At 38.6% G+C, this 20,056-nt stretch overlaps 1 protein-coding gene across 1 annotated transcript in view; it reads right to left on the bottom strand.

The window, feature by feature from the left end:
* LOC115019241 (seizure protein 6-like) overlaps positions 1 to 20,056 on the bottom strand; it is a 102,629-nt gene that overhangs the window by 39,472 nt on the left and 43,101 nt on the right. The window contains 4 exon segments of the mRNA XM_029448702.1: positions 9,664 to 9,714; positions 9,716 to 9,786; positions 10,899 to 11,181; positions 11,183 to 11,637. Coding sequence (XP_029304562.1) covers positions 9,664 to 9,714; positions 9,716 to 9,786; positions 10,899 to 11,181; positions 11,183 to 11,637 — 860 coding nt within the window.

The following is a 20,056-nucleotide window of genomic DNA, read 5'->3' as shown; positions in this document are numbered from 1 at the left end:
ACCGAATGCAATCCGAGTGGATCTGGGACTTCGAAAGGTTCCTCATCAACTTTGCACAAAGCATTGAGTCTCGGTCAAGAGTTCAGTAACATACTCTGCAAAAATCATAATCAAGCATTATATATGATATGTATGTATGTGTGTCCGTGGAGGGGGATCCGTCTGCACAGCAATTTCTTTCTGTCTTTGTCTGAAATGTACAAAACACAACTTTACTAATACATTTTTCAAACCAGCTTGAAATGGTATTGCATGTTTATACATGTCTGCATAAAGAAAATATCTAATAAAAGATGTGGTTGAATTGATTGAGAGAGCAATGATATCAAATTAAACAAATATATGAATTATGTACATGCATGCGGTGATTGCATTTTTAACACGTCATGTGCAGGTCTACTAGGTACTACAACTGTAATGTACAGATGACGTACAGTCTGTATACTTACTAGTGTACATCACAGCTTCCTCCTCAGTGTGGATGTCCAATAGATGGTCGCTGATCATACAGGTATCCTCAGTTCTGTCAGTGGCTTCATTCAACAATGTTTAGGGTGATAGTTAAAAGTTAAATAGAATCACGCTTTTACTCAAACTACAGAATAAAATGGGGAAGCCTGTTATAAACATTGAATCTATACTTAATTAAGCTAATGAAGTGTAATTAGCTAAAGTTATTAATACTACAAACAATAACACACAGATATTGGCTAGGGCCTGGTGTAGATAGATAGATACTTTATTCATCCCGAGGGAAATTTAGGAAACATTTACTTACAGTTTACATTTGTATGTAAACTCGTTACATACTGTAGGCCTAGACGGATTATGGTTTTATGCTTGAAACAATAAATACAGTCAACAAGTAGCACGGCTTACCTTTGCTCTCTCCCTTTTGGCGAATGCATTTCGTTGTCTCTCTGGTGGAGGACTCTGCACCGGTGGACGTGTTTGAATCGGCGTGCTGGCTTGTGCTGGCTGGGGTCTCGGCAGTATTGTAGGCACAGTATCTGCGTTCAGTTTTAAATTCTTTTTGAATCTCATTTCCTTGGCGAGCATAGTTTGTTCGAAACACGATCTCTCAAAGTGTTGCCCATAAATCTTCGGTTTCATCAACGCTCTTGTCCTGTCCATAAACGCGACATTTTATCATCTTTTGGCCACAGAAAGCTAGATTTGGAGACAGCCCCACATCCCCATACAACACATCGCTTCACAATTATCCTTGACGATCGATTGTTGTCCGTTCTTTCTCGTAATAATTGACAGCAGTCTTTGCTGGATGCTTCAACGCAGACGAACACTGGTGGCGGCTGTAACGCAGACGAACACTGGCGGCGGCTGTATTCTACTTGTGACGTCATCGCCCAAACATTGCCGAAGTGGATGCTCTCGGCGCAGCGATCGATTGTTGTTAGCGGAAGTCATTTTTAAGCTGTTATGATCATGATTTAATACGAATACATCAATATTAAAAATCTATATATGGCACATTTCACAATAGATATGCAACCTCTATCATATACCAAGGCCAATAACACTGACGAAATATCATTTCGTAGGCCCTTTAAAGTGTGCTGAAGAACTATATCATATAGTAAATATCATATGACTAATTTTATTTTATACATTTAACAATACAATGATGCTATTTTTCAACAATTCATTGTTGTGGGTTACTCATTTAAAGTGTTATTGTCCTATTTTAGTAGTTCAGCGTTACTTTTTCATCATCAGTCACTTAATAACAGATTTTGCATTTACAAGGCTGGCCTCGCCTTAATTAGGTTGAGCCAAAAAATCTGTATCATGCAATTAGAATGCTACTGTCTACTTAAAAAAAAAAGGAGAAGAAAGACGGCAAGAAAAACATTTCTCCTGGTCCTAATAAACAATCTTTCAAACTAATTAGCCTTTTTACACATGGCATGTAATCTTTATTCACTCACTTATTATTTTTTTCCTTAAGCACACAGTATGAGTTAACTGTCCGCAGAGGCTGGCTCTCACTGATAATTTATTGTTGAAAACATCTGTTGGTGCTCTCCAATAGACATTTATACTGACTCACAGGAGCCATTGCTGATGCAGAAATGAGCAGTATGTAATCAAAATGATCCCACTATACATGGAAATTAAATGACCCTGCTGCTGGGGGCAATAAATCAACAGCCATTGGACTCACCAGCTGCAGTGTCATCATAACTATGGCTGATGCAGTGGAGCACACTGGTAGTGTACCTCCTCGCCCCGTCTCTAAGGCTCACATTTGAATAATCTTGGTACAGCACATACAGTTGGTGTTTTTGTGTATCTTCTGATAAGTTCATACAAAAAGAGAATCCCTCCAGTGCTCTTTATATGGAAAACGTTATCTTAATTGAACATTCACCTCTATATAACACAGCCAAGGCCATTTCCTGTTTGCCCTGCTGTCTAAAACAATAGACCCTTAACAATCAGCGAAAGCTGAATGTTAATGAGAATGTGCCGGAGCCGATGGCTGAATACAATACTAACTCTAACTCATTGGGCCTTGTGCTGCAACGTGCTCTTAAATTGCTCTTACATTGAAAAAATAAGAAAATTCAACTCCAGATGCACCAAACATTCTTGACCATCCAAATCTGCTCTTTAGTGTCCTGAATGAATAATCCCACTTGATCATACATTGGAGGTGTGTGGTCGATCTTTTATAATTAGAATAGGTAATGCCCCCTAAACACAATATAAGGGCAGCTGTTGTGCCGTGTGCAAATACTCTGGCACATGCACAAGAATTAAAGAGATACCACCAAAAAAAAGGCTGTAGGAAAAACTGTTAACTGTTAAATTAACTTAAATGAACTTAAACGAAGTAAACGTGCGATTTTCCAGAGCGTCAGTACTGCTGTTACAGGAAAATCAAAAGCATCGAAGAGCAGAATGTAAACTGTCCAGAAGCTAAACTCACGTACTATCACATGAGGGTTTTTATAGTCTTAATAGAAAAAATTATATACTAATTTTATAACCCAATCATTATAATTACTCTATGACCTATTATAATCAAAATTTCATTATATAATATTATTTATTTATTTTTATATTCCTCAAAATTAAATCTTGTGTTTTCTTGCATTGGTGAATCTCAGAAATGGGTACTAAAAAAAAAAGAACAAATTGCGGATATAAACAAAAATAAGAGGAAATGTATTCTTATATCGCTTCCTGCATGAAGCACATGTCACTTATGTCACATTTGTATGTGATATTTATGTCCTCAAGCTTCCACCATATAGTGACCATCTTCTCAAATATCCCATTGTATATCCTCCAGTAAAGTAGACATTAAGGGCCTCAGCATTTGAAACACGTTCATGAGATGAGACTCTTGCTCTTTGATGAATCAGCCTGACTCTTTGAGGTTCCTGTTAGGCCTTGACATGTCCTTTTATTTTGCTGCAGTGTGCATTTTTGCATTGATTTAAAATGCATGCATTGCTAATTACTCTTTATACTTCCTGGCATGCATCTTTACTGTCCCAGCCTCATCATGACATGATATGAGTTGGAGAGAACATAGTTTTCTGGCAGACAGAGATTTCTCTCTTCGTGACAGCTAGCTGGGTGGAGGAGCAATTAGTGTCACCTGAAAGCATTCCTCTCAGGATGACTAGGCCCCATGAAAACTCATCTCCGAAAAGCCCTGACACCCTAAAAAGCTCATCAAGATCAAACTGGCCTTCTTTATGTCCTGCCTTACTCCCCCAAGGCACAACATGATAAAGGCTTCCCTCTGCCTCATCTCAAGTTGATTAAAGGCAGCAAGCCCGTCTTGGCCTCCATTACTCAGTCACGCTCAGTTTCTCTGCGACATATGTGTCATGTGTTGCGTCGTTTGAGCTGCTGGGAATGACCAAAACCTTGTTAAAACAACAATTTTAGTATATCAGAGGATGAGGAGCGAGAATGACAGGCATTATTGTATTGTATTGTATTTTAAAGGGGAAACGTTGGTTTTACAAAAGTGTCCAGACTCGTCAGAACTTTCATAATGGCCCCTTCATTTCATGAGAGCTCTAGCTGTCACTGAACACCAACAACAAAAATGTAATTCCTCCCCCATCAGTTACGCTTGGCCAGGGTCAATGCCATGTGCATTTTGCTTCTTTTGTAAGAAATACTGGAATTCAAATGAGAGGACAAGGATCAATACAGCAATTCACCCAGCACAGAGAGGAGCCTGAGTGTCAAGTATTTCTGCTGCTTATTAACATGACTATTGATTGAAGTCAGAGAAGCGTGGTCGCAGAGGCAGCATCAAATACCGATCGTTAACCTTCAAGTCGGGGTTAGCCATAAACACTTGGCATGCTCTGTAACATCTCAATCCTTAAAGGGGCATTTCACTGACCATCCACCTCAACCGTGCTTTAACCCCGGCTTACATGTAACTCATTAGCACATGCAGCCTTAGGCTCATTAGATGTGAGGTTCTTACGTATTTATTTAGTTTTCTTTGTCTGAAACAATATTCACTCATTTGAGGATGAAAAACTTGGAAGCTATAATTTCCCCCACTGAGATTCAAGGAATCTGTTTGATGTTTATAAGCTTTAATTAAAGAAAAAAACAAAGACAATTATTTGCGTCATTATTAGAAGGTCAGATCAATGGACATGTATAAAAAGGTAGAAAGTCCAATTAAGGCAGGAGGTAGGGGAGGATGGATGGGTCGAACAAACAGGACTTTCACCCAGGAGACTGCTGTTCTTTGTCCCGTGTGAAACCAGAAGTCAACATGGACTTATTTGACATCATATAATTTACATACTTAACCAGCGGCAGTTACGTAACAAACCTATTATTACTTATTTAACGTAATGTTTTTTTAAACCAAAACCACAATCTTTTCCGAAGCTTAACCAATAACTTTTGTTCCCCAAACCTAACCAAGTTGTTTTGTTGCTGAAGTAAACCTAAACACTACGTTGGAAGTTTATTTTGAAAATATTTTGTGCATTTTACGAGCAGAAACTGTACATTTCCTGTGGCAACGGAATTTTGATTTAAAAAGAAACTATCATTGTAACGAGCAGAAATTCCTGTTTGTTCATTTATTCACAAGTTCACCACAAGAACCTAAACTGACTGTGACAGAGGCACTAGAGAAGTAGAAAAACAGATAAATAAGAGCAGGATGGAAATAGAAAAAACGAAGTCAAGAGTACGGAGAAGGATGGGGAACAGCGAAAAAAACCGAGATGTACAGTATTGACCTCAAAATTCTGCCTCACCATCTATATGAATGATGTTGCTTTAAACCTGTCAGAAAATGTAAACCCTCCCCCAATCAGGCTTTGTGGCAGTGGGAGAAATTGGTCGCTCATAACCCCTGAAATGTATCAACCACTCTCAGTCCTCCCGACACAATACATTCTCTTTTAGCATGAGCACAGGGATGTGGCCACCATGAAACAGACCTGGAACAACCTGTGCTGAGCCTCAGATGGTAACTCCTTGAGACCCAGGCAGGTAGATCAGTAAGCAGAGGAAAAGGAGAAATCAGAGTGGGACAGATGGCCTGGAGAGAGCTGATAGCTAGCTAACCCACCGGATTTATTTGATCAAATAAAAAAAGATTTTAAGCACTTTAATGCCACAGCCCAGTTCTGGAAAACCTCCATCTGTCCTCTACTAAAACCTTATTGCAAAAGTGACTGCGCAGAGGAGGAGACCGATATAGAGGACAGAAATAAGATGTGCTTAAGATTACGGCAAAAAAAAAAAAGATGTGTGACACGACATTTTTAATTCATGACCATGTCAAAACAGCTAAATATATATAGTGAATATGTCCATCTGTATTAATAACAATTCATCACACCCCAACCGACATACGTGATGGTGAGATTGATTTTTTATAATTCATATTTAAACTTGCCTAAAGCATATTTCAAGAATAAAACTCACTAAACTGAGCCGACCTTCTTAATATAATAGCTAGGTATATCAGATAAAAAGCTATATTTTACATTATTTTTAATCTCAAAGATGTTTATAAAAATGTCAGTTAAGTCACTCGCTGAATGAGGTAACACTATGGAGATTGAGCCTATGGCCAACTGATGAAAGCCCTTGTCTTTGCAGTATTACAACTGGGTGTCTGAGGCGAAATTCCCGTGGAAATCAAAAGCTGAGATTTATTTCTTAATCTCTGAACAGATCAGACAGACCCACACATTTTTTAATAACCTAAGAACAAAACTAAAAGATAAGTTATAATATTTTACCTTTTTTCAAAGGGTACAAGTTGGAACCATTTGTTTCTCATTTAGGTTTTCTTATTCAGGATTTCACTTTCAGGAGTCGAACCATATTTAAACACATTTTTAAAATATGTATTTTATTACACTATTAGTTTATCTCTGGGCTGAACATTGCCGTCACATTAGCCTCCTAATATTTGTGCAATTATTCTGCAAATAAATTGTAATGCAGGCCCGAATCACCAGATGGGGCGATGCATTATATGCTGTTAGCTGTGGCAGAGGGGTTGGACAGTCAGACTGAGGGCAGTAAATTCTCCTGATACATTTTTCATTCTCCCTCTCCAGCGAGCTGCCAGACTGCTGAAACAAGTATTGACTAAGCACAGAAAAGGTCTGATCTTGCTTATTTATGCCACACAAATCTATGCGATGTTTTTGAATGCTGGTGGGAAATCAGAAAAGGTTTGTGAGTGCTCTGTGTCTGTATAAATATATAATGTTTAACTGAAACAGGTACACCACATCAACATGAATATTTATTATACAGTCACCGCGTCTGTCCTTCAGAGTTTTTCGATCACCTCATTTCCTTTCTTTGCCTTTGCAAACTGCTGGTCTGTCTGCAATAATGATGACTACCTTCCATATGAGAGGTCGGCTGCCAAAACAAGAACATGCACTTCAGCCGTACGGTTCCTCTGGAGTGTGGAGCATAAGCATTTTCCCCATGTTAATGTCGGCACAGTAAATGCTGATCAAAGTGAAAGACATCTTTTTTTGTGTTTCTAAAAATTACTAGAAAAGAATCTATGGCAACAAATCAACAAACTGTGCATGATCCGACCAGACAATTGTCAGCGGAGGGTCTATGACCCCTCCAGAGATCGCTGTGTCACAATGACAAATAACCTCATCAGAAAAGAGGAAACAATCAGTTTTGTCACTACAACGCTCATTTCATCTCCCTTTTTTTATTGGATCCTATAATATAAAGGATTAGTATCTTCAATTAGGTTACATGCGTAAAACATGATTAAAAGCAGGACTCTCACAATGAAATGATCTAAGATGTGTAATTGAACTATTTGCCATGTTTTCTGCAGCCAGAGGATTTTCAGAACACAATTACAAATACTATAATACTATAATAAATATTTTATTTTTGACAATTATATATCACAACAAAATCAATATTCATTATCAAGACAGCCATATCTATTATCTGAGGTAATCTTTTACTTTTACTTTACACTTGATCAATTGATCAAAAGTGAAATAATAGTTATTATTATAACGTTTTTCACCTTTAAAGGATTTCTGCTGTTTATGTGTGCAATTCAAATAAATGGTTACACTGCATGTTGCTTATTAAGGAATCCATTGTTAGTCACATTATCTTTAAAAAAACTATGCTGGAGTCACGTGTTTCTACACAAACTGAACTGTGTGTGTGTGTGTGTGTGTGTGTGTGTGTGTGTGTGTGTGTGTGTGTGTGTGTGTGTGTGTGTGTGTGTGCTTACATGTGCCAGATAGGTGTATCCCATGAGACAACAGCTACATGTACAGTAAGTCCATCCATTACTGGAGGTTGTAAGTTGTTTAAAATGAGAAATAAACACTGCACTGCACTGCTTCTGTGCACACTGCTCTCTACTTTCTAATCTCCTTCATTCCTTTAAAACCCAGGGACCTGGATAGCCTCCAGGCAGAGGAGCTTCACACACCAGTGATGAAAGGGTATGACACATACTTGACTTAAATTTCTATCTTTCCATCTTCAGTCGCCAGGAACAGAGACCATGGCTACTCGTTCTCTACAGCCGTGCCAAGCAGTTGTCTGTATAGTTTGCCATCAGATCACAATCAGTCTAGCAGTAGGAGGGAGGGAGACTGGCCCCATCTGTTCACATGGTGGTGCTGAAACACATGGCTTCCTCCTCTTTCTTTATCAGGCCTGGTAGACATGTGAGGATAAAATGTCTATAAGTTCCCTTCCTAGCCTTGCTGTTTTATTGCGAACAGCGAAATGCACGGGGGAAGAGATCAGATCCATCAAATGTGGTGAAACGCATGTATGCGTGTGCATGCACATTTGCAGGTAAGTGTGCCTGCGCTTATGTGGTTCACGAATGTTACCCAGAGGAAGCTTTCGGAAGAAAAACACACTCTCAAACATATACTCTGTCAAGACTTATCTTAGCCCTCCAGAGGCAGCAAGACAAAGCTCACACATTTTAAAGTCTCCTGTGGTAAATGAGGCGCTTGAGAAATTGCAAAAGCTGGCAAACACACACACACACAAACACACACACACACACACACACACACACACACACACACACACACACACACACACACACACACACACACACACACACTGACAGTTAATTGTTATAACCTTTTGTTAGAAGACTTAGCAAGCAAATATTTCAACTTGAGACAGACCCCATTTATTGTGCCCTCATTCACCCACTCACAGCAATGTGTTGCCTGTCTATCTCCATCAACCCACACAAGACCAGTGAATACTGTAACAGCTAAGACTAAACCAAAATATATCAATGCTCTACACTGGTTGATGGAACCATTTTTTTTTTCAACAATATTTTACTTTCAGACAATTGTCCCCCAACTATGCAGTTCCTGTCAGCTCCACTGAGCTTTATAGCCTCTTTCAGATCATTTTGTTTTATTACCTTTACTATTTTGGTTTAGTCTCAAGGCTCTCATCATTTCCCGATGCAGGCGGTATTTTGAAAAAGCAAGTGAAAACGCTCTGATAAACCCACTGTATGCTACGGGCCCAGCATCAAACAGCAAACAAAATTAGCGACTAGCTAGTGAACATATTGGAGCAAGAGCCAGTTTAACTTAGTGCTCACAGTAGGACGGGTACTCACTCGTATAAAGTACTAGCATTTCTACGTTATACTCTTTGATGCACCGTGACTCTTTATTGTGCATCAGCACTGTTTTCTGCCCTCTCCATATCAGGTTCTCTGGGCAATTAATTAAACAATTATTTTTCAAACCTAAAAATGTTCTTGGGGAGGACACCCAAACCCAATATGTCCTAGTATTTTTGATTCACTGTAGAAATAAAATAATGATTTGCTGAATCACATGCCAACATGTGAATGTGGGAGAGTACTCGCACTTATTTCTTTCCACATCAATCACTACTTATAGGTTTGTGGAGACTAAAATCAGAGCTGAAAGCAGAATACACAACACTAAATGTATGCTATGGTTGTTGTTTGTATGCCGGATGTGTAAAAACGTTACTTGTTAACTTTCAATATGGGTTTAAACATGCAATTTTGAATGTAACCACTTTATTAGAAGTTGCGTATTTTAGTTAGAAAATTGCTCATAAGAGACAATATCATAGTGAGACTTAAGCACTGACCTGAACCTCGATGCCATATCCCAGGTAGACCGTAACCAGGTAGTTACACTCCTACTCCAGAGTCAAGTTGCTGCAGGATTTCGATGTTGCCCTCAGGGTCAGTGAAATTCAGGCTGCATGGCTCTGTGGGAGACAGTATAAGACAAGTGATTCCCTTTTTCCCGGACCACTGATCCCTCTGACAGCCCACCTGTGTCACCATGGCCCCGTAACCCTCTAACTATCTCTGCAGATGTCAGCCCTCTGTCACCATTGGAAAGGACAGGCAGGACACATCAGGGAAAATCTGATTGTTTCTGACACATGAGCGACTCTGTTATCTTTGGTGGAGAAATAAAAAGCGGTATGCAGCATGTAAAATGAGCAGCAGCGAAGTTGATGACCTGATGCTTAATTGTCTTGTCCTCTGGAATGGATGTGATAAATGTACTCTCAATTTTGAATTTACTTTGGAGCAAAAGTTATTTGGATTGCTGCTAATTACTTCTCAAAGTCATTCATGTGTCCGATAACACTTTCTATAAAATCACATTTAGTGCCACGTTTCCACTGCATGGTACGGATTGACTTGACTCAACCCCACCCAATTCGTTCTTTTTTGGTTTTCCATTAGGAAAATGACCTGGTACGTTTTTTGGTACCAGCTCAGACAAAGTTCCAAGCGAGTTAAGCCGATACATATACACACCTCAACAATCAACTGTATTAAAGATGCAGTATGCTGTAATAGCCCATGCAGTACATCATAAGTTATCATCGTAAGTGCTAAGATATATATATATATCACATATATATATTATATATATATAAATATATATTAAATAATCTATGCTGCATCATAAGCAATTATTATGCATGACAATGCATTACATTTTACTTAACATATACAATGATAACTTATGATACTGCATGGACTATTATTACATACTGCGTCCTTATTATAGTTACTTGTTGAAGTGCATATATGTGAGTATATGTATAACATAATGTATTATAAACCCCATCAGTCGACCTCTAGTTAACTAGTCAAGAACACTTATTATATTAAGTCACTTCTATAATGTTTTATGAATGATATAATTCATCCGAAAGCATTATGTGTGTTTATGACTGCAGACATGAATCATTATGAAAGCATTATATTTCATTATAATTCATTATGAATGCCCTCATTATGCACTAGACGAGTGTTTTGCTACATTTTTGAAAGTAAAAAAAAACATGAGCATGCCTACCTGCAGTTTGCATGGTGGTGATGGTTGTGATGACGGTGGTGGACGTGGTGGTGATTCCTTCTTTTCGGGAAGTTAGGTTGGGGACTGGAGTATCAGGGCCGGTTTTGTTTTTCAGTGCAGTCTCCCTAGCCTCCCCTTTCTCCATCCTCATCAAGGAGGGTGCAAAGGTGGCCTCAACGGGAGAAGAACTCCAACTTTGAGGCTGACTTCTCTTTGAGGATAAGGAAGCCACTGGGTTTTCACTGACTGAGCCTCTTTTATTTGGTGTCACGTGAGTGGTGAGGAGAGTCTGTTGTTGGCTCTATCTTGTCCGCCCCGCTTGTCTTAGGCTTCTTTTGAGGCAGAGACATGGGCAGCCTTGGTGTTGTGAGAGAAAATGTGGTCAGTGGGGAGGTGGCAGCCACAGTGGCAGTAGTGGCAATGTCTGAGAAGGCTGGGGCATCCTCATGGGGAACCACCTGAGTGACAGGGTCTCCTGCATCTGAGGCAGACACAGAACCTGGCATGGTGGAATATGCAGCCACAGAGCCATCCTTCCTAAAAAAGTGCTGGTCCCCCTGGAAATCTCTTGTAAGTAGCTGCTCGTGAAGCAGCAGGCCCTTGAGAACCGGCCGGTGGTTGGGGATGTTCATTGGGGAGACGGTGGTGACAGAGTGAACGTCACTCTCTGTGTCCTGCGTTGAAATGTCCCTCTCTGGGTCCAGTGTCCTCTTACTGATGGTGTTGATTTCCTTTGGAACTAGAGAGTAAAAAAGAACAGATAATATGGTTGTGTTACAGGCCAGTAAGCTACAAAAGCAACAAACGGTACACAAGAGCAGTATTGTCTTCTTGACAGTTTCATTATAGAATCATCAAGACTACCAGCCTATAATCTACCTAAATTATGTCTAATGAGGTGAGAGGCTGTTCTCTTTTACAATTCTTCCACGCATATTGTGTTGGCATTTAAATCTGATTATTATGCAGTGTGTGTGTGTGTGTGTGTGGCTTTGGGGGGAAGGGAGGCGCTGGCATAGTAAGTATAATCCCTTATACTTTTCATTATAGAAGCTTAAATAATAGAAAAATAGTCTAATGGGTTGACATATGTAGGTCACTACAAGTAACGTGCAGTATGATAGTATCCAATGTAAGAACACATACAGTTTATTTTCATCTTCAGTGTTAAAATCAGATATTCTCTTTCAGTGCTTGATATGCCACAATATACATTTCATGTAATTACCATAAATAACATTATTTTAAGATTTTAATGTGGTTGATTAATGCTGACAGTGGGGAGTAGCAGCTTGCCGAAAGCCAATTCCACAATCATACAACGCAGGCAGTGAAATCTCAGACTGGAGAAACACTAAGCAGAAATAGACTAGTTAGTTATGAGATAAAAAAGGTTTAAAAGCACATATTTTTTCTAAGCAATCATCTGTAGGCTAGTATTCTTATTCTCTCTGGGGTTTTTTTTTGACCTCACAGGCATTGTAAAAAGTTCAAAGCAGTCAGCCAGGGAATAGTCAGTAAAAATACATTATTGCTAGTCACAGAAGACATAATGACACAAGTTTAAACATGGACCTTTTCTTTTGGCTTTTACACTGTAAAATGCTATGTAAAATATGTTTTCTGTTGGGACTTGACAATTTTGACAATGACAGTTTTAGCAAAACAGCCATACAAACACTGGAAAATAATTGCCAACCACAGACCACAGCATGCATTTAATAATTGATTTAACAATAGATTTTAAAGCTAAAAAAGTATAACCACTGTTGGGAGGTAAGCAACACAATATGGATTGTCAAGTTAAAGACTGGAACAATTAAAACTGCACATGTTGCCTACACCTGTCTTTGTCACACTTGTCTTATGAACCTTTCAGGTTTGAGCTGCGTTCGACAGTGAAAAGCTGTCGTGGTGCGACAAGCCGTTGGAAATAATGGATTTCAGAGTGCAGTGGTGCCGTTGTTGCGTTATGTCTGAAAGGCCTATTATCAGCCTTAATCAGTGCATACAATCATTTATAGCAAAAGAGACACAGAAGAATAAGCTTCTGGTAATACCATAGATGTACAAAGAGAAACAGCGTTGGAGGCGGGGCCTCATTCATTCCTATGAAAATTGCTCAGTGGCACATGAAGCCAAACTGCCGGGTAAAGAATCTTCCTCATAACTCTAGATTTTCAGCTATTATTGACCTTTATACCCTTTAAGACCTAATGATTAAAAGTGTTTGTACTGGGAGGTTGATTTACCCCCCAAAAAATGTATCTGCTGATTTACAGAAATCTCTGTGATTTTGGGCTCAATGGTGTCACGTGATGGACAAGGAATTTGTAATGCCACAGTCTGGCTACTTACGTCAAATAGGGTTTGATAAGTTGGAAATTTATGCTCTTTCCCTTTAGGAAGTAACTCACCTCTATGTCAGTTTAAACATCAGCATATATTTTAACAGCTTAAAAAGAACAGACCGGTCAATCACTTCATGCAGTGTAAGTGTTTTTTTGTAGCCAAAATGATTACACAGCGAGTCCAGAAGTGCCATATTTACCCCATTATCTGCTGCATTTTCCTCACATCAGTTGTTTGTGGAACAAAATGAATGGATGTTTAATTCCCACAACTGCAAATCCTCCAGACAGTGTAAACATTAGCAAAGATGAATGTCTTTGTATGTCCTTAGTGGCTTTTACGGGACAGCTATCGTGAAATGATCAAATGATCTCCAGGCTGGCTGCTAGTTATACATGCTCCGATGACAACAAACACTGTTTTTCTCATTTATGAATCTTTATGTTGAAAAAGTTTTCTTCAGGTTTTTCAAATTCTAGTGCTGACTGGTTGTTTTAAGGTGTGTGTTGGTAGGATTTTTTTTTATATCTTGTTATGATAGAGGTAGGATATAAAAAAAACATCTTTGGCAATCACCATCTTTTTATGACGATGACATGAGCTGAGTAAAATATATTTCAGCTGACTGTGAATTCTTTCTTTCATTTTGGCATCAATGCTACCTCCATCTTTCTCTTTTTCCAGATAATTTCATCTAAACAAAGAACAATATGTGTTTTTTTTGTGTGGCATAAATAAGTAGCTAAGATAAGTATCACAAACACTGAGGGAGTTCATATAATCCTGTTATGCGCACATGAAACAACGCCGTCTGCTTTGAGACCTTACTGTAATTAGTTTGCATTCGTTTGTCTTAATGAGGCAGAAAAGCTGCCAGCACACTTTTCATGCTTATAGATGAAAGGATGTTGTTGACACAGGCAGCAAAAGAATGACATATCTTCATGGTGAATGTTTCTATTAGCTACAGCGCTCCAAGAGGTTGAATGCTGGAAGTCAAAATAGATGTAAGATTCATTTTTGTAATGGTCTTTAGAGGTCAGTTGAGTGGTGATGTGATGTTTGTGCATGTGTTAAATGTCAAGTTAAATACAGTAGCATGTCATGGGTGAAACAATATAATAACATATTATTTTAATGGGGAGTTTCACAGCCAGTTTAAACTTGTTTAATCCTCATGTGATCAGTATCATCTGATGAAATTATAAACGTATTCTACAACGGACCGGCTCATTGTGGGTGTATTGATTACAAGCGGAAGTTGCTTTTCCTGCATTTGAAACAGATGCTGAAATGCTTGACAGGAGGCAAACGCTCACCCTGGGAAACTGGCTTTGTTGTTATTGATTGTATAAGGATTTAGGACATTTAGGATTTAAATGTGAAATGGTGTCTGAATTAATGTGAAAAATTAACTGAGCCACAGGAGGAGCTCTGCTTCGCTCGTAAAATGTCAAAAGTAGTTGTAAGCCACTGAGATTTTGCTGATGCAGAGTCATTTTAACAGCATCCAGCACACTAATAAAAGTTTGATCGGACTATTCAAGAGGAAGAGTAAACAATTTTGTTACAAAGCCTCTCCCAGGCTGACAGAATTGACACATGGTTTTACATTATACAGGCAGACGCGACAACACCACATTTATCCTTCTTGGCAACAGAAGCAATTCAAAGACTTTTTGATGTTCTAAGATGGAGGAGAAACATTTCCTTGTAGCCTTATTCTGTCACAACAAGAGCAGCGAAAGCTGCACTATAAAGGCAAACTAAGCATATTTGACATGTCTCACAACAAGCGAGAATAAAGAGTGTAAAGGGAGGTCTTCATGAATGATTGAAGTTTATAAGGCTGCCCCCCCTCTCATTATTGCAAAGTATAGGGGAATCTCAAACATACTGTACGGTAAAACTGGGGAATATGCTTTTGACAAGATCATTGGTATTGCTGCACCATTGGTAACTTAGGCCTGCCTCTTATTTTCTTATCTCTCTCTCTCTCTCTCTCTCTCTCTCTCTCTCTCTCTCTCTCTCTCTCTCTCTCTCTCTCTCTCTCTCTCTCTCTCTCTATCTGTGTTGGTCAGCTGTTGACCATCCAGTTGCTGCCCTTCAGTCAGAATATCGAGTGAGAATGGAGAACTGGGTTAAACCAGAGTTTCTCATACACAGATCAATACTGGATCAATGTGTACAGGTTAGAGACCTCACTGTAGTGATTAAAGAGGCGCAAGTACTGCAACTAAAACTCGTCTCTTTTCTGAACCTTAATTGGGTGTGTGCAGTTGAAGTTTCACAGCAACTGAATTTTAAATGTGGTTTGTTGAGTATGTATAACAGTTAATACAAAACGGAAATAACCAGTTACACCGCCTTTTTCCATGAATTCATTAGTTACAAATATAAAGGAAATTTGTTGTATTTACACACATGTGGGACTAATCATTTCTGTAAATTATGTGAAATGCCCCTACAGCTGAGCTGAGGAAAAGACGATGAAAGATGATAAAAAGATTCTAATTGTGAAATTCCATATTTGCAACATAAGCATAGCATCTTAAAAATGCAACAAGGCTGGGGAAATGAGTAGCACTCATTAGACAAATTACATTATTTCAAAATGTAAATTTGCAGAGCATGTCAGCGCCTATAGCAAATACAAAATAAAAAAAGATTTTCAACACAGCATCTTGCCAGGGGCTGCAGAATCTGATTGGCCAACCCTGATGCCTCCCCTAATGGATTATGAACATTGCTGTGCTTTACAGAAGAATGACAAGCTGATAATAACAGTGAAATAAATTCAGACTAATGCACACCAGAAATTAAAATGATGAAACATTTTAATAATACAAAACATTTAACAAAAATGAAGATAAAAGGGTATAACATTTGGGGCAGGCAATTAGTCATTGCCTAAACAATTGACAAACCAATTGTTTGTGATGCTATGCGTGGCTTTAACTGGCATGAACAGTGTCTAAGTTTTTCAAATTTCATTATGAAATAGCCGTTTGAATAAAGTTTATTTTACTATTTGTCAGAAGAGTGTCTTGGACCTTTTGTCTTTTTTTAAATAATTGTTTATTGATGGATGATGCCAATATATCCACCAAGAATGCTCTGTGTACTTTAGCAATACTGGCTCAAAACACTACCAGTAAGGTCAGGTTTGGTTTGTTGGTTGAAGCAAGTCTTTGGCACATATAAACTCAGCCACACATTCAATCTTTGGTCATTTAAAATGTGTTTTCTTCTCTCAAATGTTGCCTGTAGTACATTGATTTTGTATTACTTTATGCTAATTCTAACATGCTAAATTGAAAGATCAAATCGAGCCTGTGTTAGACAGCCAATAATTAACATACATTTGCAAGAAACTGGCAGACCACTACAGCAGCAAGAGAAAAAATACTTTTGTAAAACAGCTATTTTCATGCTATTATCAAACATTTGTTTAGCAAGCTATGTTGATTCGATGTGTTATTCAACCTTCCATTACTGTCTAATTGACCAGAAATTACAGATATTGCCAGACCCTGATTCTCTATCTAGAAACACAGGCAGGTCTCACCTCTTTCCATCCATAGTTAGAAAATCGCAACCTACTGCCAGCCAATTTAAATTTATTGTGCTTGAAGGACTCCAATCAGGTATAGACATATTGTAATATGCTGGCATAACCAGGCTACCGTCAGAAGAAAGTGATCTTGATGTGCTCTGTCAGGTCCACAGAATGGGTGTCATACTGTCATATTTAACCCTTCACACGCCAGCAGGTTGCATTAAATGACATGCAACTGCCAAAAATGTGTTGCTACGGAATGAGTGCAAGGGACAGCAGCCATAGTAGCTGATGTGAATTGTAATATAGCTTTTACCCCTGTTAAACTTAATTAACTGCAGTAGATCAAACAGCTAAAAGTAGATGCCATGCCGAGAGGTTATGCGTGTAAGTGCATTACATCACTCCATACAGAAGCTGGTTAATTACTGTAGAGCTAATTCATAAATTAAAGGTAGTAACTAGCATGACAGAATGAGATTACTGTTATCTTATTCTGAGCAGTGACACAAATACAATAAAATACCTTTAATTGCCTTTAGGGAAATTCACTTAGTGAAATGTTTCTTCTGTGTGCACATTTAGTAGGACATGTAAGGGTCTCAGAGGAAGCTGGAGGTTCTAAAAATGTTCACTGTATCTAACAAAACTGCTGATGTCCTTATGCCCCATCACATCCAGCTATGTAATGTCAATGTGGACTATGGTTTTAAACCCTCGAATTTGGCATTTTGGAGGTTGCCATCTTGGTTTTTGGCGGTCGCCATCTTGTTTTTTGAAACCAGAAGTGACACAAGAGGGTGGAGCCAAATGTTATATATTTTTTAAATATTTTTAGGCAACTAAATTGCTCCAAATAATTTTCATGAATGAAAACACACTGTGAAAGGGTTACATTTCTAAGATGAAAACACAGACAGCACCCAAATCGGACAATGGCGTGGTAGCGACCTGTCAATCACAAGGTAGCTACGCCCCAAAACGTACAATGCTTCATAATCTATTATAATCTAAATTGGAAGAAGACTTAAAACTAGTGATTGATACCATAAACTCATGTTTGCAATGTCTGCTGAGGTAATAAATCAAGTGAGAAGTAAGGTAAAAAAAATTCATAGTCTTCTATTCAATCAGACTTCTTTTTGCAACCAGTGGATTTGCCACCTGCGTAGAAAGAATGCAGGTTTAAGGAACTTCCGCATTGGCTTCACTTAAGTTCCTATACTCAAAATATTTACAAGATATCTTGCTGGATAAAGTTATTTCATGTTCTTGGTTTGTTATGCTGTCGTGCGAAAACAAAAATATATAATATTTTGTCAAACAATAAAGATGAGCTGAACAGTGCATCTCAACTGGGCTGCTGATTTGTTTTTCTCTACTCAATAAAAGCATCAGAGAAGGCAAATGTGGTTCGCAGAAGACTTGAGAAATTATAAAGCATGTTTGCTATGTCTCATCTCTCCTGACTAGACTGTGATAGAGGGTCCTGAGTATGTGTGAGTGGAGGTACAAGCTCATGCTCTTTTGCCCTGATAATCCATGGATCCATAGCAACCTCTCAGTCGACTAAGATGACAGAGTGAGCAATCATAGGGGAATCCTCCTCAAGACGGCAAAACATAGCCTCCTTTCTTCCATTGTATATCAATGGAGTCATCAGTGAACACTCACTGCATGGAGAGAGCTCTAATAAGATGGGACAAGCCACACTTGAGGCAGGATGCTGATTGACATCAATCTCCTTATACCCAGAGGCTTTATTTCCTTATTATTACAGAGAGCCACTAGACAAGCAAATCAATAAGCAGCTTCCGCTGGGCTCAGATACGAAGCATTCAGATCACTCTACAGGACTTTTTTCACGGTCCCTCAGTGGAGATTTGAGCTCATGAATTTGTTCCTTTTTTTAGCCTCTTTGGCTCAGCCAGTCGGTCGGTCCACAAAATTGTCCACATCCTTCGGTGGTGTTTGTGAGGTTGTGTGTGTAAAGTATGAACATGTGGATGCATGCGCGTACGTGGTCGCAGGTATTGAGAATTTGCACTTATTAAAGACTAGGGTTGTCAAAATATCAGATGTTCACTACATGATTATTGAGGCAAAAAAAAAATCACGATTAAGACATTTTCACGATATCTATCTAATGTATCTTTAAATGTGTTTATTGTGCTTTTTTTGGCCGATGAATTACACTCAAAATACGACTGTAGGGAGGGGGACAGTGAGTCTGTAACCATAACAATGTGCAAAAATATATAAAAAGAATAATAACAAAACACTATCATGTGTATTATTAACATGATGTCAATATTTATTATTTTAAATATCACGGTTATTGTCAATACCATATGTGTCGCGTCACCCCTATTACAGACACATGTAACTCCGACCCTATCCCTCCTCATGAATGATTTCTAACTTAAGGGGAAACTTCTGCTACTAGTGGCATTTGCTTCCATTTCTGCAGCATGTGCAGATTCTACACTTGTTTGCATTAAGCCATAAGGAAAGACTATAGGAAATAATGAGGTGAAACTGATAAATGATTCCATTAGTTAGCTTAATGAATTGATCATTTAATTTGGTTCGTGGGTGTGACAAGTGCATGGATGGGGAAATAAATAATAATAAAAAAAAGGAAAATGAAGAAAATCTAATTAAGTGAGCACTGGCTGAGAGAAAAAGCCTTTCAAGAAAACGAAAGGTCACGAATCACACAGTGATTTCCAGTCAAAAACCAGAATAGTGCATCCATGACTGTGCAGAGTTTCCAATTTCTGAGCGTCACATTTTCATTTTACTGTCTGTCTGGTGTTTGAGTCGTGAGAATAACAGCATATTGAAATGAGACACACTCTTATCCTCCATCTGCCCTTTGATTTCATTGAGCGGAACCATAACTTTTCCCTTTCATTTATTATGGCCTGTCTGTGTTCCGGTTCATTGAGCATTGTCCTTCAGACAGGCTTTAAACAAACTGTGTCTTAATGGTGCAAGGAAGCTCGTAAGACCTGACCTTTAAGCTGGAGCAGAACAAAAACAGAGCTACCCGACCCCGCCATTTGCATGAGATCTATTGCAAAGCACTAAAGCTGCAGGGGGTAAATGGGCCAACCTTAAACAAATCTGAACTCTATGGTGAAGGGTTGAATGCGGTTAATTGGCAATCATTTCTTTTATAATCTATCATTTGTTAGCTGAATCAATTTCCATTTCCTGTGCCACAGTTCTCACTACTTTGCCT

The sequence above is a fragment of the Cottoperca gobio genome, chromosome 14 (assembly GCF_900634415.1).
Source record: "Cottoperca gobio chromosome 14, fCotGob3.1, whole genome shotgun sequence".
Taxonomy (NCBI): Eukaryota; Metazoa; Chordata; class Actinopteri; order Perciformes; family Bovichtidae; genus Cottoperca; species Cottoperca gobio.
This window is presented reverse-complemented; position numbering and strand designations above follow the sequence as displayed.